Below are 24,271 nucleotides of genomic sequence, written 5' to 3'. Positions count from 1 at the left end.
TCCTTTCTTTTGTTGAATTCATTACATTTCAATGTTTTTAAAAAATGTCTAGACTTCTACTGGAGAAGTGAGAAATAAGGCTGAAAGGGGAACGGGTAGAGAAGGAGTAGATTTAATGGCAAAAAGATTGAAATTGCTTCAATTCAGAAGTTTCTAGACTTCTTTTCAGATAATGTTTACTCATTTTATTTCGAACCTCCTTTGTTCAAGGAATTCAGGATGGTGAACCTTGTAAGGTACGCAAGTTAGGCTGAAAGCTGCTGACTACCCCAAATTCACCCAAGGCTGAATGGAGGACCAAAGTGTCCCTGAACCAAGTTCAATGCTACCTAATATACTGGCTCCCAACAGATAACTTCTTGGCCCTTAAATGTCTCAGGGTTTAATATACATCTCCTTAATGCAAGCAGTTGAATCTTTCTCCAAGATTGGCAATGGTGCAGCATCCTTCCCAACACCAGAAGGCAATGAGCCATCTTTGGAGGTGCAGGGCAGGCCTGTTGGTCCACAACATGTTCCTCCAATAGCTTGTTGCTGCCTGAAGCATCTTGCTCACATTGCTGAGCCTTGCTGAGCATGTGCCTTGGTGCAGCTCTAAGTAGTTGTATTTGAAAATTTTCTGTACGGTTGTTCTAAATAAGGAAGGGAAAATCTGCCTGTTTATCTAAATTCTCTCAGTTTTCACTGAAGAGATAAGGCATCATTTAATGTTTTTCTAATATGTTTCAATAGGAGGAGAATATATATGGAAAACCCTCCATTTTTACTACCTTATGTCTTTATATTATGGATGAAATTCAGTTCATACGAGTAGGTTCTATAGGATGTTTGAATAGTAGGTACTGCATTGGCTCCTATGGGTCAGCAGTATTCTCACTGTTCCATTTGATCTTTCCTTGGCAAAAACCAAAAGGCTCTAGTAAAATCACAGAAAGAAATTCTGCTTGCTTTGTCATGTAAACAAAATTTTGGACTTCTGAGAATGGAAAGATTTCAGTACCAGCAGATACTTCAAACTGGCCAGTGTCTCCTCACCATTTACTTCCACCTTAGAAGCTTCCCATTCCTTAATAAAAAGCAAGAACTTTCATGGTATTGAAACCTTCTGTGTTTGTGAATGCTTCTAATAGCAAATAGGCTATTCTTATTTTATTATCCTATTTCAAGCACATCATATACAATGGAGTATTCTTGAAGGCATAGGAGAATTTTACACTCTTCCCAGTATGGTTGTTTTATACACAATGCTAAAAATAATGTAGTTCTCTACTAACACTGTTGCAGTGCCATCTATTGGTAATATTTGGCATGATGATTACTACTGGAGAAAACTATTAGTAGATCAACAGATACATTCACAGAATCAGAGTTCTAGATCTTAGAAACAGGGAAAACAGAAACAGAGTCAGAAGGGGCCTCCTGGGCCATCTAGCCTATCCCTCAGCTCTGGCCAGCTCCGCTCATGACATGCCTACCATTTGCATGTTCAGCCTATTCTTAAACACCCTCACAAATGGGGCTTCAACCACCTCTCATGGAAGCCCATTCCATACCCTAAGGGAAGTAACCGTCAGGAAGTACTTTCTGGCATCCACCCTAAATCTTGATTCCCTGAGCTTTGCTCCATTGGAACATGTCCTGACCTCTACTGCAGAGAAAAAAGGTCATGACCCACCTCTGTGGCACCCCCTCACATACCTCTGTGTTGCTAACAGGTCCCCTCTGAGTCTCCTCTCAAGGTTGAAAAGACCCAGTTCTCTCAGTCTCTCACATGGCTTACCCTGCAAACCACCCACCGTCCTAGTGGCCCGTTGCTGCACTGATTCCAACCTTGCTATATCCCTCTTGTAATGAGGGGCCCAGAATTGAACACAATGCTCCAGTGTCATATAGAATGACAGAAAAGGATCTCTCAATCTAGAACCCACGCTTCTGGCTATGCATCTAAGGGTGGCGTTTGCCCTCTTGACTGCCACATCACACTGGTGGCTCATGTTTAGCCTGTAGTTGACCAGCACCCCGAGATCCTTTCCACAAGTGCTGCTCTCCAGCCACTTGTCCCCTAACCTGTACTTTGGACACCCATTTCTACACCCCAAGTGCAAAACCTTGCACTTGCCTACATTGAACACCATCCTGTTGTCCCCTGTCCACTTCCATAGTCTGTCCAGATCCTTTTGAATCCAGTGTACCTGCTCCTCAGTTCTAGCCGCCACCCCCATTTAGTATCATCGCAAATTTGATCTGCAGACTTGTCACCCCCTTCTCCAGGTCATTGATGGAAAGATTGAACAGGATCAGTCCCAGGACTGGGCCCCAGGGGATCCCACTTATCACTGTCCGCCATCCAGATGTTTCCCCACTAATAGTAACCCTCTGCTTTCTGTCCATCGGCCATGCCCTAATCCATTGGACAGTGCATCGGTCTATCCCAGAACTCAATTTCTCAACCAGGATATCATGCCGCACTTTGTCTAAGGCCTTGCTGAAATCCAGGTAAACCACATCCACGGCATCCCCTCTGTCTAGCCACCTTGAAACCTTGTCATAGAATTCCACAAGGTTCATCTGGCAGAACCTGTTTTTGCGGAAACCGTGTTGTGTGGCCACCAACCTCCCTTCCCTATCTAGGGACCCCAGAGCATTTCCTATTATAAACCTTTCCATTGTCTTTCCCATTGTCTTTTTGACCTTGTAGGCCATCTGTTCTGTGCAGGAAAACCAGGGCCAGGACATACCCAGCAGATCAATTTCCTCTTGAAAACCTCAAAAGGACATGAAAAGTGCCCTGCTAGATCAGCTCGAAGGCCCATCTCATCCAGCAATGTGTTTTCCACAGCAGCCTACTAGGTATCTCTGGAGAGCCTCTCCACTCTGGATAATTGAGAACACTGTCAGACTGTTCTACTGTTAAGAAGTTTTCTCTAGTGTTTAGTCAAAATCTGCTTGCCCATATCTTTTAAGTCCATTACATCTGGCCTTGTCCTCTGGGGCAGCAGAGAAGTTTTACCTCTCATCTGTGTGAGAGCAGACCTTCAGATATTGGATGAGTGCTTTCATGTTTCCCTGCAACCTTCTCCAGTCCAAGTATACAAAATTCATTCATTCCCTCATACAACTTGCTTTCCATACCACTGAGTATCTTTGCTTTCCTGCTCTGAACTCTGGAAATTCCAGTTTATTTCCTCAAAGTCACTCACCCGAAACTGGACAAAATATTCTTGATAAGGTCTGTCTAGTGCAACAATATGCAGTTAGAACTTGTTTGTTTATTGGACTTTTATTCCTCCCCATTAGTCATAACTTAGAAATTGTGGTCCTATTAGTGCAGCTTAAAATTGCTTTTCCCCCCTGCAGCTGCATCACATTGCCAACTGGTGCTTAGCTTGGGATTGGCTAAAATATTGAAAACTTTTTTCAGATGTATCACTGCCAAGGCAGATACTACTCAACTTTTACATTTCATTTTTCCCCCTAACTATAAAACAAGAAGTCATTTGCCTCTGTTGAATTTCATTTCAACAATTACAGCTTGGTTTGCGTTCTCTCAGCATCTTCCGAAGTGTTACCATGTTTTGTCATCTTCAGATCTGAAAAGTATTCCTTCCATCAGAATCATTGATAATGGTGTACTGGGCCCAAGAAAGGTACTGGGGGGAGCTTTGTTAAATGATTTGGTGAAGTCAGGATGAATCACTTGCACAACATTCTTACAAGTCTCTGATAATGCAATTAAAAGGAGAGAGAGGGCTAGTCTAGTAGGATGTAGGCTTGACAAATAGATCCTGGAGTGGGGGATAGGGAAGTGGGGGCTTTTTTATGTCTAGTGATGGTGTTTCAGAGGAGGAAAGGGAGCGGGTGGAGAAGTTCAAGTTAAATTATAACATGGCCTTTCTGATATCAGCTTCCTGCCCACTGGAATGATCCTTTCCTCACTCTCCAATGTATTTTTTCCAACCTTGGGGGCCAGCCAGCATGGTTCTCCGCACACCAGCTGTGAGGAGGCAGGGGGAGACATCTCTGACTCTCCCTTCAACAGTTGGAGCATTGTCTCAAGGGGAGAATCCCCATTCTCCTGTGGCCTTTCAGACAGTATCTTAAGGGCCACAGGACCGCTTCCTTATTACCATAAGATGACCCTGAAGACTTGAACTAACTTAAGATAACTAAGTTATTTTGTGATCAGCTCCTTACCAGTCTTGAGCTACAATCCTAACCCCACAAGTCACACTATAGAAGGCTGCACACATTTCCTTTTTTTAGGAGATGAAGCTCCCCTTCCTGATGCCACGTGTTTATTTCGCAATACCTACAGAGCAGTGAACTTACTGTTCCTTATGTTTTGAACATACCCAAACAGCCTTTTTCTTGTTCTTACTATCACTTGCAATGGTTCATTCTAACCTTTAGCTTTCCAGATACTCTCTGTACAACTGTGAACTATTCATCGGTACACATCCCTAGTCACTTAAACATGTTGTCTTTTTACTTTTTGCTCTTTACAATCAATTTTTGCAGCCCCATGTGTGTGCACTTGCATGTGTTTAGATATATCCTATTTTTCATTCTCATTGGAATTGTTCGTGCTTGAACCTCTTACAGTCAGTAACTGTCATAAATTTTAGACTCCTTTCCCTACTAGTGCACGTAGCCACGGAATCCTGCTAGCAATTCTTTGACTATTATTGATGTCATATTGCTGGAAATCTAAGGTACATGGATTCCAACATTATGAGGTCACTTCCCCAAAAGTTCCTGCTGCTTTAATCTTATTAACTAACTTTCATATTGGATGAAATCAAGTCAAGAACAGATAATTCCCTCTTTCCTTCCTCTATGTTTTTGAAGAAGTTTTTAATACATTTAATTTCAGGTTTCCTAGGCTTACCTAAAGTTTTAGGTTTGGGATGACTTTTGATTGGTCAGGAGCAGGTACATTTTTGTGGCTGGGGATAACAAGTGTAAAACCCTCATGTCTCACATTTGAAACACAAAATACCAGATAATCAAAAAACTGATGACAGATGGCAACCCTACCTCTGCTTATCCTGCATACAAGCGTGGGGAGCCGATATACATTGACTGTGAGGAGCAGGCACAAGTTATGCTCATGGCCATTCTGACTGCTAAATTACCACCTGATAGCTTGAAAGCACTCCATGAAAAGTTTCTTAAAACGCTACTTCTCCAAGCGAGTTGAAGACCGGATTCCTGAATAATTAAAGGAAGTATGGTGAGTGGCAATGACTGGCTGATAGCCCTGCTTTCACAAGGGCTAGACACCCCCTTCTGACTGCCGACATGACATCCCTCCATAACTGAGCAACGGTGGCAAGTGGATCAGGAGGGAATAAAATGAACCAGGTGGAAACACTCCAGAGCCACTACAGCTGTGTGAAAGCTTTATTTGATAGAGCACTCTTGAGTACAGATTATCTTTCCTAGATCAGACTCAAGGAGGGGTCCACCTTCAGAGAAGGCCATCACACCAACGGCATGGAAAACATTTTGTCTGGGCAGCCTCAGCTTCGGTGCAGGACACAATGTTTCTGAAACTACAAAATTTGCATGACAGTATGTCTGACAGGAGGAGGCAGTGGTTATTTCAGACAGATTAATTGCTATATATACAATGAGGGTGAAGTAAGCATCTCAGATGAGATGATGCCCATTGCAGGTGTTGGAGAACTGGTTTCACACACAAAGAAATGGTGGGGAGTCTTTCCATAGTAAAGATCGCTAAGTAACCTTTTAATTTTTGGAAGAAACCATAATACTGCATGGAAAAGTATACGCTGAAGCAAATTACATTGCATGGGATATCTAAGGCACATACTACTGGAAACCGTAGGTAATTAAGGCACAATCCTATGCAGGATTAGACAGAAAAAAGTCCTACAACTTCAAGCATTCTCCAGCCAGCCATGCTAGTCAGGACTTGCTGGAAATTGTAGGACTACTATCTAAACATGCATAAGATTGCACCCTTAAATGCTGATCCCCTAGACCCTCTGTACTGCTGTTTGGTGACATATCCAAAGCTACTCTGTACATAGGCATCAGTCTTCCCTCCTGCAACCAAATAAGCAGGTTTCAGTCTGAGGAAAGAAGCTACAGTCCATGTCAAAATAAGTCCCCTTGAAAATAATGAGACTTAAGTCCACTACTATTTCACTAGAGTCAACAAAATTAATCACAACTTTAGCTGGGTCAGAGCTTCATGACTCAACTTTCATGCAACTATGGTCTTGGCATCCTCTCCTTTTAACCAAGGGCCTTAGGTTTTCCTATTTGACTCCTGTCTTACAAAGGTAGTTCTCACTTGCTTTCACTAGAGAATGAGAGTAAAATAGAGACAACTCTCATTGACAAGCCATGGCTGGTAGAAATCTTCACATTCACTGTTACTGAAGAAGCTTCAATTTGCTATAAACAAAACTTAAGTTGGGAGGTAAGCTGTCATTAACATGATAGGTAATGATAACTTTATTATTTTAAAAGAGAAGGTATTGGTTCTTGCCTTGGAAAAACAAGCGCGGTAACCCCCAACCTGGTGGCCTTCACAGGCATTTAGACCACAACTCCCAAAATTCCCATCTATGAGGGTCATTGACTGGGAACTCTGGGTACTGCAGTCCAAATGTGTCTGGAAGACACAAGGTTGGGGAAGGCTGACTTAGTCTGCACAGACCACAGAAACTTACCCGTGCTGCTCTGAAGGACCATTCATGACTCTTGCCATACCTATGCAGAAAGTCCTATGTAGGAATTAAGTGCGCAGATAAATGCACATCTCAGTCATACACATGTATTTTGCTGCATGCGTACTCATTACACCTTGGTGGCATAGCATGTTCTGTCCCCTTCTTGCCCAACCTAGTGCTGTCCAGCTGTTTTGGACTGCGATTTCCATCCTTTGCCATCATCTGAACTATTGGGAGTTGTAGTCCAATACATCTGGAAAGCACCCAGTTAGGAAAAATCTGTTCCATGGAGCAGTCCCGAGGCTGTGAGGAAAAGGAGAGCCCGCCTCTGTCCTTAGTGCTGTGCTTCTATGAACATGGCTGCAAGGCCTTGCCTATTTACTAGTACCAGGAGACACAATCAATTCAGTGATGGGAGCTTTGGCCTGCAGCAGGACGACACATGTGCAGGTAGTATTCTAACCTTTGTGCTTGGTTCAGGGAGCGACCGTTGAACACCAGCCCTATTTACCAAGCTGTAAAATGAAGCCAACTTTCACCTCTCACATAAAGGTGACTGTCAGCATTCAAGGACTCTGGAACCCTCCAAAAGAAACAATTGAGCAAATCTTTTCCCTTGTGGAAGGGCTCAGCATGTGTGATCCTGGGGTCCCTGTTCTGCTTAACTGTGCAAAATCTCAGGGAACAGATTCAGCAAGCCTTTGAGGTCTTCACATAGCACGAGAAATTATAACAGGCCAGTGAGCTCCTTCCAAATTCCACATACGATCATGGAAGGCATTCAGAGAGGAGGTCCTAATCTTACCAAGCTTTACACCTATGGCAGTGAAGCCTCACCATGAACAAGAAGTGTCAATCCAGTAGGAAGCAGTCAGAGATGAGCAGCATAAAGAGGGCAACGAGAGACTAGATCCAAAAGACATTGTCTCCCAATGTACAACTGAGGGCAGTGGGGCCTATGTTCATGTATCTGCACAAGATCACAACTTCTGCCCATTTCACATACTTTCCAACAGGGAAAATGAGAAGAAACTCTCCCCCTCTTCTTATGAGGAGGTGTGCTACTACTTCCAAAAGTCATCTTTTTTTGCTTGGCAATATCTAAATCTGCCACAGCAAGAGACAAATGGTTTGTATCCATTTTTTTCCAGTCCCAGGTGGAACCCAAGGCAGACAGAAGTAAACAAGTAACCAGTCAAGTCTGTCTAAATTAAATGGGAATAAACTGCACTGACCTCAGTGGGACATATATATGGAATGGTGGAACGACCTTAAAATGTATAGGATTGCCCTGTAAGTGTCTCTAATGGCATATGACAGAGGAAGGCAAAAATGCCAGAGAAACAGAGTGGGGAAAGATGTACAACAGAAAGAATAGGCATGAGGAGCGGGGAGCTGGAAAAAGCACAGAGAAAGGGATTTGGCCCCCAGCTGGTGAGGTGGGCTATGTGCATTAAAGCGTACCATCCAAAATACTGGCCACAAACTTCTTATACATTATGCAATAAAAAAAGGAATTGTAACTCTTATCTTTCTTGCAACTGCTATTCTGTCCAGAATCCATCAAACTATTTGTGCAAAAAGTTCTTGTTCATCGCTTTGTCCTCCCAGCAGACTGTTACTGGTTTACTCTGTCATCATTTTAGAAGCATTAGAACATAGCAAACTGGAAAGCCATTGCTAAATGCTCCCTGACACACATACTTTGCAACTAAGAAAGGCAGGGGCAAGCTTAACCTCTTCGAAGTAAAATGTTTGGGGTGCCACTGTGCAATCTCTTTAAAATGGCACCCGTTATATTGCAGGAGATGGAGAGGAACAAGGCCTGCATCAGCCTTCCCCAGGCCTGTGCCTTCCGAATGTATTAGAGTCTCATGCTAAGCATGGCTGGCTGGCACATGCTTAGAGGTGCTGTTCAACACATCCAGAAGGCACCCAGGTGGGGAAGGTTACTTCGTGTGCGTTTGAAACCTAGAAAAGCAATGGCTGAGGGAAGCATCCAGTGCCCCCATCATCTTCTGCCACTTTTTCTTCCATATTTTGCCTCCCTTGCACAAAGCAGCTTATATTTCTTTAAAAAGCATATGACATGGTATTAGCCCCTGACTGATACATATTCATTGTGCTATTTGTGCATAATGACAGCTTGGTATGACTTAATTTACCCGTGGGGGTGTTGTGCCATGCACGGCACCTGGCTTGCCACGTCATGCAGACTCAGACAGCTTATGTTGTTTGTGGACCCTCAAATAGCCCCAAAGCAAGCCACAGATTATTTGTGGGTTAACCCCCAAACAACCCTGCCCCTTGGGTTCACAAGTTCGGCACCATGCAAGAATGGTGGACATGGGCAACCAGCCTGACACAACACCCCCTGAGAGTAAATTAAGCCACAAAAAGCTGTCATGTCATGTGAACCAGGACATTACATGGCCACACCTGATGCTGCTTGCTTCATATGGTTTGTCTGCTAGTGCGTTTAAGGTGAAGCTCTGGCCTTTGCTTAAAAAATAACAATTTTGTTTTGAGGAGAGGCTAGCCCTTTCCACCTTCAGGTGGAATGCTAGAAAATGTCTCACTGTTCGCCAAGTCCATCCACATCACTTCCGCAGACCAAAGATTCAACCAAAAGGAAGGCTGCAGGACCAAAGGGAGTTTTGCCTGTGCTTAGGTTGGGATTCCTTCATCTCCAGCAGCTGGCTGGATCCAGAAAAGGCGAAGCGATACGTCTGTTGTTCTTTTGCAAGGCAGCATCAGCAGGCTGCAGCGGGACCACTGTGCAGCACCAGCAAAGACGAACTTCCAGAGACATTCACATGGAACGCTGCCCGGGCACTGGCACGACGAGGAAACTGGTTCAACAATAGAAGCATCTCTGGGATGTAAACAGTGGGGTGGGGAAAGTCCGTGAGATTTTAAAATGCCGTACAAAGTCATAGGCAGGTAAAAAGAGATGGTTCCATCCCAGAGGGCTTTAATGAGAATTCTGGAACTCTCTTCAAGGATCCCACACACTGTCTATACCAGGCAGGCTTTCAGGGCTGGATCCTTTTGCGGTAGAGGTAAGCGTTGCTCACTTGGTTCATGATAACCAGGCTGGTGAGGACAGGACACAGGAAAGACAGATACCAGGCGGCTCCAGTCAGCGATGTGGTGAACCAGAGGGAGCACATCCCCAGCATCAAACTGGCACAGCCAAGGAGGTACCCTATCAGCCCTGATGTGGCGTGGTAAAGCTTGAGCTTGCTCAGGGTCCAGTTCTTCAGCAGCTTGGGGTACAGCAGAGCCAGCCCACCCAGGCACTGCATGCTGGCGTACAGCACTGTCAACAAGCCCGTCTGGCCATGCCAGGTGACAAAGTGGTCCTTCCCATTGAGGTACTTGTTATAGCTGATGATGGCCAGGCCCAGCACGGCACAGATGAGGGAGAGCACCTGCAAAGCCCAGTGGAAGCGGACCTTGGCTTTCCGGGAGAAGGACCGGAGCAGGGAACTTTCTGGAGAGAAAGTCAGCAGGGCTTCTGTCATCAAGAAGGAAAACTGGGAAGAGTAAGAAGAAAGCTGATTGCCATGGCTTGCCAGCTTGAAGTGAACACTAAAAAGAGCTTTTGTTCCCAAGGAAACCAAAAAAGACTTCCCCATTTAAAGAGTTTAAGTGAGTTGGAGAGTTCCGCCAGGCACTCGACCAGACATTGTTCTGACAATGGGCACCTCCGTTCTCTCAAGGAGCCACAAAACCATTACAGTGAACCCCATCCATAAGATTAGGAGCTGCTAGGGGTAAGCATTGCACGCTTTAAGTTTAGTGTTGAACCTGAAAGCTACTAGCCAGGAACCCTGAATTCCAGACCCATAAACAGGCAGGAACAGCTGCATCCCCTCTTCATTTCCCAGCTCCTCTGTGCCCAAGTCATCTTCAGACTCTGCAATAACCTAACAAAGCCACTTTGTTTCCCAGAATGATCACTGAACTGAACAACTCCCAATACAGATCAGATAAGGGGTTATGGTTAGTAATTTGGGAAGATGGTGGCAGAGAATGCTTTTGGCTTGGCTTACCGCAAGAGACATTAGGAGAGGATGCCAGGAGAACAAACCTGGAAAGAAAGGAGAGCAAAATGAGTCCATGCAGTCTGCTCCACTAACACAAACCTGAAAATTTACTGCCTCCCCTTCAAATGGGATATGCCTTTTTAAGTCTTAGGTGTAATCCATGTGTGACTTAAGAACACGGGGCTACCCCCTCCAGGGTCAGGCCAAAGGCTCATCTAGTCTAGCCCTTCTGCTCCCAACTCCCACCCTACCCAGCAGCTGACCAGATGCCTGTCAGAAGCCCACAAGCAGGGCAATCCGAAATTGACCAAAATCACACATCACTGTTGGTGCTGAACAGAGACACAGTGCCATTAAGGATGCCGCCAGGCAGAAGGTTCCTAACACTGCTGATTAGGACACTTTGTGCAGCTCTTCCGTCTTTCCCTCTTCAACACTACATGCGCATGCATGCGTGTGTCTGTGTGTCAAGTCAGAAAAAAGATGGAAACAACAGCAGGAGAACACAAGAGGGCTAGAAATGGAAGATGACAATATCTGGACCCACTACATAATTTTGTGTTTGTGGCAGGGCAACTGCACACTGAAAAACTTGTCTGGAAGCCCTCCTCATTTACTGGGTGCCTCATCTCACACACTAAATTGAGAAAGAAACAAAACATGGACTCCCAAAAATAAACATAATGAAGTAACTATAAGATCACAAATACTGGGGGGAATAACCCACTCCAATCAAATTATATCAATTCCAAAAAGATGGCCAAATTCATTGGTTGCAGTAAAATCAACAAAACAGCGCATGGCACCTTAAAGCTACCCGTTGATAGTGGCTTAAACTGTTTGTAGATCATGAAAGCTTATGCCACACAATAGCATTGCATCAAGATTAAAGCTGGATCAATTATGCTGACGGAACCAGGCCTTCCCACCCCTCCTTCACATAGCCGTGTCAGTCCCCTGAAAATGCTACAGAGAGCCAGGAGAACCTACTGAATGGACTGAACAATGGTGTGTGTGTGGGGGGGGATCCCTAAAAAGCAGATATGGAGGGGTCTTCCTGGATCCAATCCTAAATCTTTTTAAGGTGCTACGAGACCAATCATTGTTTCTAAAATTAGATATAACACTGACCACACCTACATTGAAAGACAAATTATTATTTTGAGCAAGTGTGTCCTGTGAGTTTACAACAGTGTATACATTGCCTTGTGCCAAAGTTCCTAAGTCACTATTGAAAATGGGGCAGGCGATCTCATCTATAGCCACTGCTTGCATTCAAGACTCTTATTTCATTGTGAGAGGCTGCAAGTTTATTCCTCTGAAGCATTCAGGCTGGTAACCAGATCTCTGGAAATGTTGCAGGTGAAGGATCAACTTACTATCGCAAAGCTCACATATTGCATTTGGTAATGGAACAACAGAAATGAAACACCAATTGGCACAAAAATATACTGGCCCAATTCCTTCCAATGGCTCAAATCTAGCCACAGTTAACCTTATGATTTACCTTAACACAACTGGTAGCTCTGGAGGTCCTTGTCTGCATCAAAGTCTTTTTGGAAGAGTGTTAGGATGGGTAGGTGCATCAGGGTTCTTTCAATGGACTGGGTCAGCCATCCGATATCTAATGCCTGGCAGTAGCCATTCCTATCAGTTTAAGCCAGGTAGTGGCAACTTGTGACCCTCCCAATGTGGTTGGACTGCAACTTCCATCTGCTTCGGCTAGCACAGCCAGTGGTGAGGGATTGCAGGAGAACAGCTGAAGGGCCACAAGCTGCCCACCTGTTTAGAACCTGCCACTTCTCCCAATTCTATTCAAGACAGAGCCCAAATGCTTCAAAAGCCGAACAGCTAGACCCTGCACAGATTTAAGTCCCCTGAAATCAACTCTTGATAAGACTGGAATGTAAGTCCTATTGAATTTCTTAGTGAATTGTTGAATTTTATGCATATGCAAGACAGAATTTGGTATTGGTACCTTCCTTCAAAGATTCCTGCTTGTGCCTTCATTTTCTCAGTCTTATCTACTACTATAAGAGAGTATCTATCCATACATTTACCACATTCCCTACTTACTTGATCCAGGTCTGGCAAGTACAGCTACAAAGATGGTAAATCCGAGGGAGACAAAGTGTGCAGTGGCACCAAAGATGGCCCTAAGGGAATGATATATCCGTGATTCCATTTCAACCGTCAGAGCCATGTCTTCTTTAGTACACTTTACAAGAGGTTGGCCTTCCACTGTCCAGCAGTTCTGGTTTCTTGACGCCGTTTGCTGCACTGGATCAGCTTTCCCAGCACATTAAGGCAAGGGAAATCGAAAGAGTCCTTTTACCTTAGAACAAAACTCTTCTATCTCCTCTCACGTTTTTGTAAGTCCTCTGGTAGGGTTGTGCGGGGAGGAAAAGAGAATATTTTGAAAAGCAGTTACTCAGTAAAAGCTGTCAAGAAACAACACAAACCCACAAACATTTCACAGATGGCTTAAGAGCAAACCAAAGAAAAATCTACCAGGAGAGGTCATTCTCGCACTTCAGAATTACCACATCAGTGCCTCAGCAGTCTGTCCAAAAAGTCAATGGCTTTCGGCAGCTGAACTCTTCCTTCATGTCCATGTTACTTTCATGCCCACACGTCTTTTCCACCTTCCAGCCCTCAGTCTAACTGCAACAGCTGTACTCATAATGTTATGATACGAGTCTGCAACACAATATCCCAGTGTAGAGTGCTTCTGTTCAGGGTTCCAACCACTGAATTGCAAGTGTGCATCCTGAATAGAGACCAATCACATATCGTGATCATATTTGCATGCATTTCACTGTCTGTGCACAAACTTGTGGCCAACTGTAGGTTCCCACTATGTATAAAGGTAGCAATATTCAGACAACTGCTATCACATGGGTTGCACACCCACTTTGACCAGCATAGGGATTTTTTTAACAGATGAAGTGACTCTGAGTAAAAAACCAAATTGAACTTCATTCCTTTGTACTCACCAGATCGCTCTTAAGAATATAAGAGCTGTAATGGATTAGACAGAAGTCTGGTCAAATTCCACATTCCATTATGCACCTCTGCTATGTTTCTGTGCTGAATAATAACAACTGCAATCATGGCTTTATTCTTTTAAATTAGTGTGTGTGCGTGTGTGTATGCACACACCTTTTAACTTTTGCTTAATTTTAAATTTTGTTAACCTCACAGAGAACCTCAGCTATGGTGTGTTATAAAATGCATTAAATAATAAACAAATTCTATTCTTCTATGTCTAGGGGAATCCACTTGCACTGTCCCAAATTCCCCAGAAATTGGCATTCAGAGACATACTGCCGCTGATATTGGAGGTAGCATTTAGCTGATAGCCTTATCTTCTGTGAAATGCTGCAATCACCTGTTCCCTCATCACTACAAGCGAATTCCATACCGCAGGTGGCCCCTTGGTACCATTGCAGGATTAACGAAAGAATGAGAATGGAATTGATACATGCTAAGGAGTTGGGTCACAATGAGGTTCTGATCCACCTGGGGGAAAATGAGGACACTCATATACAGAATTACACTCTCAGCCAAACACCTATTCAGAGGAAGAAAGTTCAGTCCTTTCCTAAACTGCACAGCCTACTGCTCAAAATCAGGAAACAATAAATGGGCGAAGGGGTGGACGGAAGCCATCCCTCCTTCACCTCCCCTTCCCTCCAATCTCGCCGTCTATTGTTTCAATGCCTGATCAACTTCTCCTTCTCTGAATACTACGCATGGGAGGGCAAGATCATTTGGCTTACTACACGCTCAATTTTGCTACAAACTTATTTGAGTTGGGAGGGGTGGAAGATACAAATACGGCCAAATAGCAAAGAGCTCCTTCAGTGCTCCATCGAAGGAGAGTGCCTATCCTTTAGAGCCAGTTGCAGGAGGAAGTTCTGATATTTCCTACTGCCCGGGGAGTATTCCTATCCTGGCAGCAAAATAAGATACATTGCCTTCGGATGAGTCAGCCCCACACCTTATCCTTACATTAATCCGAGATTATCAGTGGCAGACTTTTGAGTTTAAAGCGCTGGAAGGCTTCCCTGTTGCCTGGACTCATCGCATTCCAAGCAAGGATACGGGATACAACAGACTTCCCCAAACTCGAACTCTCCAGATGTACTGACCCGCAACTCCCATCAACCCCAGCCCACATGACGAATGCACACTGGGAGTGATGGGGATTGAAGTCCAACCTATCTAAAGGGCACCAAGTTGGTGAAGGCTGGGATAGAGGAATATCCCCAGCCAGCCAGCCCTGGAGCAGAGAGATCTGCACGGAAGCCCCCACCGTCCTCCCCGCCAGCATTCGCGCGGTGTCCTTCGAGGTTTCCCAGTTCCGCCCATGCCGGAGGAAGGCGGACTTCACTCACCAGCTCTGGGAACAGCAGTATCGCAAGGGAGCGTCAACTCCGATAAAAGCAAAGGAAGCAAATGTCGCCTTCTGATTGGCTAAAGGCGGTCCGTCTCGTCATGGTTCCCACCTACCCCTCCTACCAGGCCCAGCGTCTGAGAGGATGAGCCATGCTGTCCATCACAAGGGAAAACCTGTCAAATGAAGCGGTGAAAAAGCGATAGAGGTACGCGGGTGCATGTCCGCGGAAGGGCCGTCTTCAAAGTAGGCCAGCCGAGAAATGACACACGCATGCGCCGTCAATCTGCTGACCCCTAACCCCTTGCACAGCGGAAAAAAAAGCACCCCATGCTGCCTTCCAGAGAAGCTTGCGCATGCGTGTGTTCTTGGAGCTCATCTCCTGCCAGTAGGTGAGTGAGCTTCTCCTCCAGTGATGCGTTTAGCTGCTTGGGAGGAGGGAGCGGAGCTTTAATAGGTTAATACCCGCACGCGAGCGAGACCGTCAGGGTCAGGGAGCTTCTCTGAGGCTGGTCCAAGGCGGGTGCTTAGTCCGTTGCAACAGAGTCTTGTGGCACCTTAATTAAAGACTAAGCTATGCCCGGCTCGACAGGTGCGTGAAGAGCTGGTCACTAAAGCTGGCTAGGGGACTCTTTACTCGCTCTTAATAGTGAACTCAGATGTGAATGCGGCTGACCATGTAGCCAAAGTAGGGCCGCAGAGGGCAAGGCAGGGCTGTCAGGAGACTCGGTGGTGCGGGGATATTGAGGTTCGCAGAAGTACAAGAAGTCTTCAGAAACAAAGTCTAAACAAACCTACCGCAAGCAAGTCCAATGAGGAATGAACATGCTGAGTAGCCGCAGAGTACTGGTTGTCACTTGGTGGAGGGGAGGAAAACCCGTGGGGAATGGGGAGGTGGGGTGAAGAAGAGTATTTTGGTGCAGCATATGCCTAGTTGACTGAAAGGAAGCTTTTCGTAGGTCTTAAATTCAGATGATGGTATGATTTCAGCCACAACAGACCAGAAAAAAGAGAAGGGTATTGGTATGCCTGGGAGAACTCCCAAGTTATTAGAATTACAAAATAAGTTTTCTAAAGACCCAAACAGGGGCAAGCTCTGTTACTGTAGCTTGCACCGGCTTGATGCCCTCTAGACTTTGACTTCCAGCAGCCCCAGCCAGAAGGGGCAATGCATGGGCAGGAATGCTGGGAGTTGTGCAAACATCTGGAGGTTGTACTTGCATTCTGTTTGCAGGTCTCACTTGTACAAGTTTATGTTATAAATGAGGGAACAGTCACAAAGCACCAGACTTTCTTGATGAGTAATTACCAGTGATTTTGTAAGGATGTTCTCAAAATGACTTAAGAATAAATATTTAGAGGGGTAGAGTTTCTCCACCAGGACCCCTTATTCAGGTCTAAGAATGGAGATGGTGAGGAATCTACCTTTACTACTAGTAGTTACTGGTGGTAGGGAATTAATTGAATGATTTCACTTCAAATTAATCAAAACCCATTTTCTAAGCTGGGCTGCTCCAACTTAAAGTTAGAGGTGTATATCAGAGGTATGCAATATGGAAGTGTTGGCTGAAAGGGGTTTTATTTGTCTATTTATTTGTTTTTGTGAAAGTTACCACACCAGATTGCTCCCAGCCAACCCAGAAAACAGATGCCACAGTGGAACAATTCTGAAGATGCTCTGGAGGCTTTTGAGATTCCTGGGCTCTGTCAGACTGAAATGAGCAGGACAGGAGAAGCAACTGATGCAGTCTTTGCTTCCCTGATATCTGTTTTTTGCTTGCTTCTAGGCAGAATTTTCTTCACCTTCTAGCAAGCTTTCTCCAGCAGGGAGAAAGGGAGGCATGGACAAATTGTATCCCCCTGTCTTCACCCACTAGAATGCCACCTTGACCTCCTTTCTAAGGCTGAGTGTCAGACCATGAGGAGACAGCCAGTGTATTTCTCTCTGTGCCAGCTGCAAGGAAGGGAGGAATGGGTCTCTGACCTCAGCCAGGGAAATCTGAACTTTCCCATGGGGCTGAACTTTCACCCCAGGGACTGATCAACTTCTTCAAGATGAGCTTGTGCTGTCAGTTTTCTGCATTGTTTGACCCTGTTTCTACCTTTGACTTCAGTGTATTGGATCTTTTGCAGGTATCACCATGGATGTCAACAGCAGAATTGAGTGTATCTTTTTCAGTGAATTTCACCCAACACTTGGGCCTAAAATAACATATCAGGTCAGTAGTACTAATATTTTTCTTATAAACTGGATGGTATAGGTACTGCTGTGGGGCACTGAAGAATTTGCCTGCACCAGGTCAGACTGTTTGTGTATCTAGCTCAGTACAGAGCACTCTGTCTAGCAATGGCTCTAAGATATCGAGCAGGAGGTCATGCCCATTCCCTGCTTATTGTACTGTTTATGGAGATACCTGGGGTTCTGCATGCAAAGACTGTGCTCTCCCACTGTTGCTTGATCCTTCCGTGGGTGAGGTATCCTTCCAAAGCACATCAAAGTGGCTCCTTTTTCTGAACCTATCCCCTCCAATTAAAAAGAAAATCACTCTTCTTTAACATTAAACTGTATACTTTTGCAGTGCCAGAGCGTGTTTAAAAATCCAAGCTGCTACCTATGATTTTCCCTGTAGTGTGGCTTTTTCCTGAGCAGCCAAGCCACTATACCTATACACAGGGGTCAAACAAAGTATTACTACTACAGAAAGTATGGATAAAAAAATAAAAGAAGTTTCTTCAGATGAGAGGGAAACAGGCCTATAAAAGCATTCTCGGCAATATTGCATCTGTGTAGAACCTGGTCTTTCCCTGGAATCAGCAAATCTGCATTTTGTCTTTTTATTAATTTGCAGTTATCTCTTTTTACCCTACAGGTACCAGAGGATTTCATCTCCCGAGAGCTCTTTGATACAGTTCAGGTATATATAATCACCAAACCTGAACTGCAAAACAAGCTTATTACAGTGTAAGTACCTTTATTTTTTTAAATACTTAGCCCTGTGAATGCTGGTGGCCTTTTTATATTATTGTTATATTGCTGTTTTAATCTTTTAATTTTTAAGATTAATTTTAACATGTTGTTATTTATATATATGTTTAATATGTTGTTTTAATATGTTTATGAGGTTGTAAGCTGCCTAGGAAGGCCTTTTTGCAGTTTTAGGCAGCATATAAAAATGTGCATAAATATAAATAAGTACTACTTCACTGAGCCTTCACTTCTCCTATTAGAAATCAAATACTCTGTCCTCCATTGTTATATACCATCATTTTGGAGACGGAAAATTCTGTTGACTTCTGCGAACTTCTTTCTAATAGAGCTGGGCCGTGAGGGAATGAGTTTGGAGGTTTGCCATGTAGTCAGTTTAGTAAACTGCATGAAGTTAAAATTAAAGATCTAAAGCCAACCACAAGGACATATTGTGTAATTTGAAATGTGCTAGCATAATGAAAACAAGACCAATAGGAAGCAAGTTCCAGTCCATGACAGTAAGAAAACTCTACCAACTGGAAGTGAGCAAATCTCCCCTGAGCTGATGCACTCAAAAAAAGCCATGCCCCTGTCAGCCTGTGTACAGTTAGCAGCCAGGGTGCTGAGCACATGCAGTCCTGTCAGGTAATTTGCAATTGGCTGACCAGCTGGGAAGGGCTAATCCACCCCCAAGTCCAGAAGATCTCTGTATGCCCAGCCCCGACTGCTGGATTGAACGCAGCAGCACATTTGTACCACCCACATGTGCACCTCCTCTTTCTCATCCAGTTAAGGATGGCCATGTAGACACTTGCTGCTGTGTGTGCCTGACCCATAGCCAGATTGGGAACAAAGGTTTGGGTTACTCGATCAAGCAGGGCTGTCGTCTGTAGAGGAACATTTCCGGAAGACTATTATATACCAAGGAGATAGGTGGTGTAACACAATTGCCTTCTATTCCTGCCTCACCTGTGGAGATTCAGTTGAGGCCCTTCGGCATGCAAAGGAAACCTCTTGCTAATTAGGATGGTACAGCACTGGAATGCAGGAAGGTAAACAGTGGAGCTTTTCACCATGAGAGCCGGGAACAGCAGATGTGGCCAGTTAACTGTTTTGACTCTTAGATTTAGGGTAGAGAGAGAAGCCGTGTGACCCAGCCTGAGCAAGTTCCAGTGTGAGATCTAGCCGAGCAAGGAAGGTGACAAGAACTAGGGCTTTTTCCTTGTTGGGCGGGGGGGGGGGGGCGCAACGGCCGATAGAGGGAAGCCAGCTTACTTGGTATTGTATTTCCTTTTTCATGTTATTATGTCTGTTTACATTGTAGTGTCTGTTTTAGAATAACATTTTTAGACTTTAATTCACCTGTGCGCACATTGCTTCTGGATCCAAAAAGAACCTTTTGCCCTTGCATCGTCTTCTTTCTTCTTCTTTTTGGGAGGGATCCTCAGTGCATAAAACTAGTTGGGTAGCTTCTGCAAAACTAATGCATGGCAAGAGTGGATGGTTGCTTGATAAATGGCATACTGTTACACAGCACGTTGAATGCTGCCAAGTGGCATAAAAGTATTACTTATGGTTTTATGTTATTTCTAACAGCACAGCTATGGAGAAAAAGCTAATCGGTTGCCCAGTTTGTATAGAACATAAGAAGTACCGCCGGAATGCCCTGCTTTTCAACCTTGGCTTCGTTTGCAATGCTCAAGCTAAGACGTGTGCACTGGAACCAATTGTGAAGAAATTAGCAGGTTATCTTACTACTCTAGAGGTTAGATCAAGCATAAATACTCTGTCTCATGTGTCTTTGCCCAAAGTTGTGTATAGATTATGTGTGGTAATGTGGAAGCTCCCTAGTCTCCCCACATTTCTTCTGTTGTGTCATGATCAGTGGTAAGCCAGATTTTTCAGAATTTTAATGAGACATTGGGTGGCACCTGATAAACTTTGGAAATGACTGCCCAAGCATGTAATCGGTACTATTATGATAGATGTGACTGCCAGAAGTCCCTGTTGGACCTGTAGTGTCATCATTGGTGGCCAGGCAAAGCATTCCTGCTGTCCCTTGTACATGCAGTTTTGTAATTATTTTTAAATAGGACAACTGTGGGTGTTCATCTGCTTTAGCCCACAGGTACCCTTGTGGTCTGTTAAAAAAAAAGAATGCAGCCAGCTTGCTTCCTGCAACCGTGTCTTGCCATTTCAAGAACCTTTCCTTATTAAACAACAACAACAACACACACACACATTTTCAGTGCTGTAGATTTACTCCGTCTTCCCAGCTAGTGCAGATTTGTTTAAAGAGTCAAACAGTCTTCTATCTTGCTTCAAAGCTGCTCCCTTACAGGGAAGGTTCTAGGCTTCTGCCCACTCCCCATTACATTTGTGTACCAGTATCACACAACTCTTGCAGGATTGGTGCAGATGCCATAGTAGCAGGAACAGAGAGGTTGCTTCCATTGCCATATAAGCAGGTTAGTTGATGCTGTGAAAATATATACACACATATTTTCCATGAAGTCATTTAATTCTCTTAAAGTGTGGTAAACACTCATTCCATACTGCTGATGGCGCATTTAAGGTTTTGTTTGAAGCTGATTGAAGGCTTTGTTCTTTCCTAGCTTGAGAGTAGCTTCATTTCCAACGATGAGAGCAAACAAAAGTTGATCCCCATCATGACGATCCTGCTTGAGGAATTGAATGCCACAGGCAAATGCACTCTGCCTATAGGTATAGTCCACAAACTCATTGTTGCAGAACGTAACTTGAAAAGAAGCATATCAAGTCACAAGCTTGAGATTGTTGGGGGAAGTAGCAGCTGGGGACATTCAGAGCAGGGAAGAACATCCCTTTTGGACTAGATCCTCCTTTTCTGTTTCTTGTGTATTAAAACCCAGATGTGGTTTGGTTCCTATAGAACATCCTTCCTCCACCTGGTTTGGAAGGAGGTTTGGGACTTCAGCATCCTTCAGCCCCAGCAAGCATGACCAATGATCAGGAAAGCTGGGAGCTGTAGTCCAAAACATCTTGAGGGCACCAGATTGGAGTACCTACTATAAAATATGGTACTGTTCAAGAGCAGGAAAAGGTGGTAAATTGTATTAAATCCTGTCCCGATGCTGTTGAGCCTAGAGTTATCAAAATTTCAAAGGAACTGTGCAAAGATCTATGAAAAGATAGACTCTAGTCCTGTTTAAGGAAGTTCTGGTTAGCATAACTAAATATTTGTGAAATGCAAAACCCTTTATTTCTTATACAGTGACTCACACTATAAATGAGTATGGTGAAAAAAGAGGATCTCCTGATTGGTCCTGGCTTGAATAATCTGAATTTAGCAGCATCTGATGCTGTGAATCGATCTGAAGCCCTCTTGTGGTTCTGGGTTGCCAGGCAACCTTGTTGGCCTCTGGGTTCACGAGGCATCTTTTAGCTCACCCCACCTGTCCCTGGCCATGCATCTGGCCACTCTTCGCTTAAGAACCAAGCAGCTCACTCAAGTGCAGACTCCCAAGAATTCAGCTAAGGTATTTTTGCTTTAACCCTTGAGTAATGTTCACTCATGTGATTGCACATAGTGGAACTAGCCTCTTGTGGCATGTAAGTAAGCTCTTCATCTCAAAGAGCAGTGCAGAGCCTTTTGTCTCCAAGAACAAGCGAAGCTTCTTGTGAGAGTGCTTTCTTGTAATGAGTTCTCTCTTTTTACAGATGAATCAAACACCATTCACCTGAAAGTGATTGAGCAACGCCCAGATCCCCCCATTGTGCAGGAATATGATGTTCCTGTCTTCACCCAAGACAAGGATGATTTCTTCAATTCCCAGTGGGACCTCACCACTCAGCAGGTTGGTCCACGGCACTGGGCAGATCTTGGATCCCACGTTTCCGTTTTACACAATGCTGTCACGGCAGCCCAGAAGGGTGGGTGGGGCATAAATCTCTCTCTTTCTCATACTCTTGCAAATCTTACTTGGCCTCAGTGATTCATGAGGCAGGGCCAGGGGAGCAAATTGCCACTGGAATGTGGCAATTTCGGCAGTTTTGTTCTACGCGTGCTTAACAGGGCTCATTTCTGAATAAGTATGTACAGGCTCAATTGCATCTTCACTGGGGCAATATGCCTTTAATTCAGTGGAAGTTAAATGGGATTTATTTCCAAGTAAGCATGTACAAGAGTGCAGCCTTAATGTCTTAGGTTTGGTGTGGTCTAGACAGCAGTACATGGCCCCATTTCCATGCAATGGCAGCAAATTGTACCACTTATGAGCCCTTCTGTTTTGCATAATCAAATTACAGTTGAGTCAAGTGTAAGTTGTTGTGTGCTATGCACACAAGACACTTTGGATTGCTTCTGGTTCGAACAACTAGAAGTTAGCCCCAAAACTAATCACAAGTTAACTTTGGTTGTTTAACTCATGAACAGCCCAAAGTGACTGGGTTCACATGTTACACAACAAACTACAATCAAGCTAATTGGAAGTAGATTATGCAAACTAGAACTGTTGTAAGTTAATTGATCCATAATTTGCCACCATTAGGTTCAAACAGGGTGTGTGAGTGTTTTTTTCTTTAACAGACAATCATGGTCTCTTCTGTTTACTTAGTTTCTGAATAATTATAGATTAGCACAAATAACACAACTCTTCTACAAATAGTTAAATCCTTGTGAATAATTTTCCTATTAGAAGTGTCTCTGTTAATAGAAATCTGTAAACTCTAGTCACAGACAACTCCAAATACTGCTGAAATGTGGTAATAAAAATACAATATAAATACTACAACTTGAAAACAACTTCCCTTCCATTTAGATATTTGATAGGATCACACATGTATCATAGTATATACGAGAAAAAGTATCCTTTATGTTCAGTTTTATAGAATAAATAATACACTTGTGTGCAACCATTGTTAGATACTAAGCTTTCATAGTATGTTTTACATGAGGGATGGACAGAAACTAGATCTGGGTCTATTGGTTACTCTCTGGAAGATCTGCAGTAGATCTACACAGATTTCTAATTCCCAGTTTGTTTAACTATAGCAACAACAAACTCACCCTATCCCCCACTGACACACACACACACTTCCTCCTGAATATGCTGCTGGAAGTAAGAAAGCTTAAGGTAACCAAAAGTGAATTTTGTGAGCTCCATTCAGGCTTGTGAGGTCAGATCAGTTCTGATATACAAAACAAATTCTGGACTTGGGATTCTCCAGTTGTAAAGGCTATAGTTAAAAAAAATACCCTGAAAGTCTAAAGTCTCACTTCTTACATAATTATCATATTTTAAAGTTAAGGAATCTCCTTTGCAGAGGGAGTTCAGCTGTCACTTAATCCTTCTACAGGCTTGAGCAGAAGAATCCATCTTCTGCTTATGAGATTAACTTATTTATTTGTTTATTTGTTTGATTGATTGATTTATATCCTGCCTTTTCCTACAAAGGGCTCGAGGCAGCTTACATCTCCTCTTCCATCTTATCCCCACAACAACAACCCTGTGAGGTAGGTTGGGCTGAGAGTCTGTGACTGGCCCAAAGTCACCCAGTGGGCTCCATGGCTGAGCGGGGACTAGAACCCAGATCGCCTGAGTCCCAGTCCCACGCTCTTAACCACTACACCACACTGGCTCTTTCACAGTTCTGTTTGTGAAAATGCCCTGTTCTTCTGTGTGCATGCATCTGTGCTCAGACTTGCTTTACTGCACACACTTTCTTCCTAGATCCTCCCATACATTGATGGATTTCGGCATGTTCAGAAAATTTCAGCTGAAGCAGATGTGGAGCTCAACTTGGTCCGAATTGCCGTCCAGAATCTTTTGTAAGTGCCAAGTGCAAACAGCAGAGAGAGCTTCTGGGCTTGATCATAATGAGTTAGAATGTTTATTTACAAGAGATCACAGCTCCACTGCTTTCCTATTCTCTGTGCTTTATATTCTGCCCCATTTTCAGCCCTTCTTAGAAATGCTTCTCCATTTAGAAGGGAAATAATCTAAAATACATACAATAAACCATCTGACTTTGAAAATAGGTCAAACTAGTTGTGACACTGAAATGTTACTATGTGGTACATCTGTTTTTAAGAAGAGGTATGTGGGAGCCAAGTGTTTTGTTTTGTTTTCTTCATTAGGACAACCCATGGAAAAGTTTAACCCTTTCT

The 24,271-nt window shown here is 43.9% G+C and overlaps 2 protein-coding genes across 5 annotated transcripts in view; one reads left to right on the top strand and one right to left on the bottom strand.

Moving 5' to 3' along the window:
• Positions 1–5,385: 5,385 nt before the first annotated feature.
• On the bottom strand, positions 5,386–13,839 carry LOC123034224 (transmembrane reductase CYB561D2). Its single transcript, XM_044451442.1, has 3 exons — positions 12,833–13,839; positions 10,763–10,800; positions 5,386–10,243 (listed from the first exon to the last, which is right to left on the bottom strand). Exons 1-3 carry the CDS (start codon positions 12,957–12,959, stop codon positions 9,740–9,742), a joined length of 669 nt encoding a protein of 222 aa, XP_044307377.1. The 5' UTR covers positions 12,960–13,839; the 3' UTR covers positions 5,386–9,739.
• Positions 13,840–15,419: 1,580 nt separating this feature from the next.
• The window catches only part of NPRL2 (NPR2 like, GATOR1 complex subunit), a 15,342-nt gene continuing 6,490 nt past the window's right edge, over positions 15,420–24,271 (top strand). For 2 of the 4 annotated variants that reach the window (XR_006416691.1, XM_044451199.1), the window contains exons 1-7: positions 15,646–15,747; positions 17,289–17,374; positions 18,026–18,117; positions 19,720–19,888; positions 20,739–20,847; positions 21,823–21,959; positions 23,835–23,932. Coding sequence is in view for 3 of the 4 variants with exons in the window: in XM_044451199.1 (XP_044307134.1) it covers positions 15,732–15,747; positions 17,289–17,374; positions 18,026–18,117; positions 19,720–19,888; positions 20,739–20,847; positions 21,823–21,959; positions 23,835–23,932 (707 nt within the window). In the remaining variant the exon portion in view is untranslated. Of the gene's footprint in view, positions 15,548–15,644; positions 15,748–17,288; positions 17,375–18,025; positions 18,118–19,719; positions 19,889–20,738; positions 20,848–21,822; positions 21,960–23,834; positions 23,933–24,271 lie in introns of those variants that run through there. The other 2 variants (XM_044451200.1, XM_044451201.1) reach the window with 2 other exon arrangements.

This window comes from Varanus komodoensis, unplaced genomic scaffold (genome assembly GCF_004798865.1).
Source record: "Varanus komodoensis strain SLA01 unplaced genomic scaffold, ASM479886v1 scaffold6_2, whole genome shotgun sequence".
NCBI lineage: Eukaryota > Metazoa > Chordata > Lepidosauria > Squamata > Varanidae > Varanus > Varanus komodoensis.
This window is presented reverse-complemented; position numbering and strand designations above follow the sequence as displayed.

Coding starts and splice junctions, on each gene's coding strand:
- LOC123034224 (XM_044451442.1), bottom strand. CDS start 12,959: ATGGCTCTGACGGTTGAAATGGAATCACGGATATATCATTCCCTTAGG. Junction 10,801..12,832: donor ACTTGCCAGACCTGGATCAA/GTAAGTAGGGAA, acceptor CTTTCTTTCCAG/GTTTGTTCTCCTGGCATCCT. Junction 10,244..10,762: donor CTCTCCTAATGTCTCTTGCG/GTAAGCCAAGCC, acceptor TACTCTTCCCAG/TTTTCCTTCTTGATGACAGA.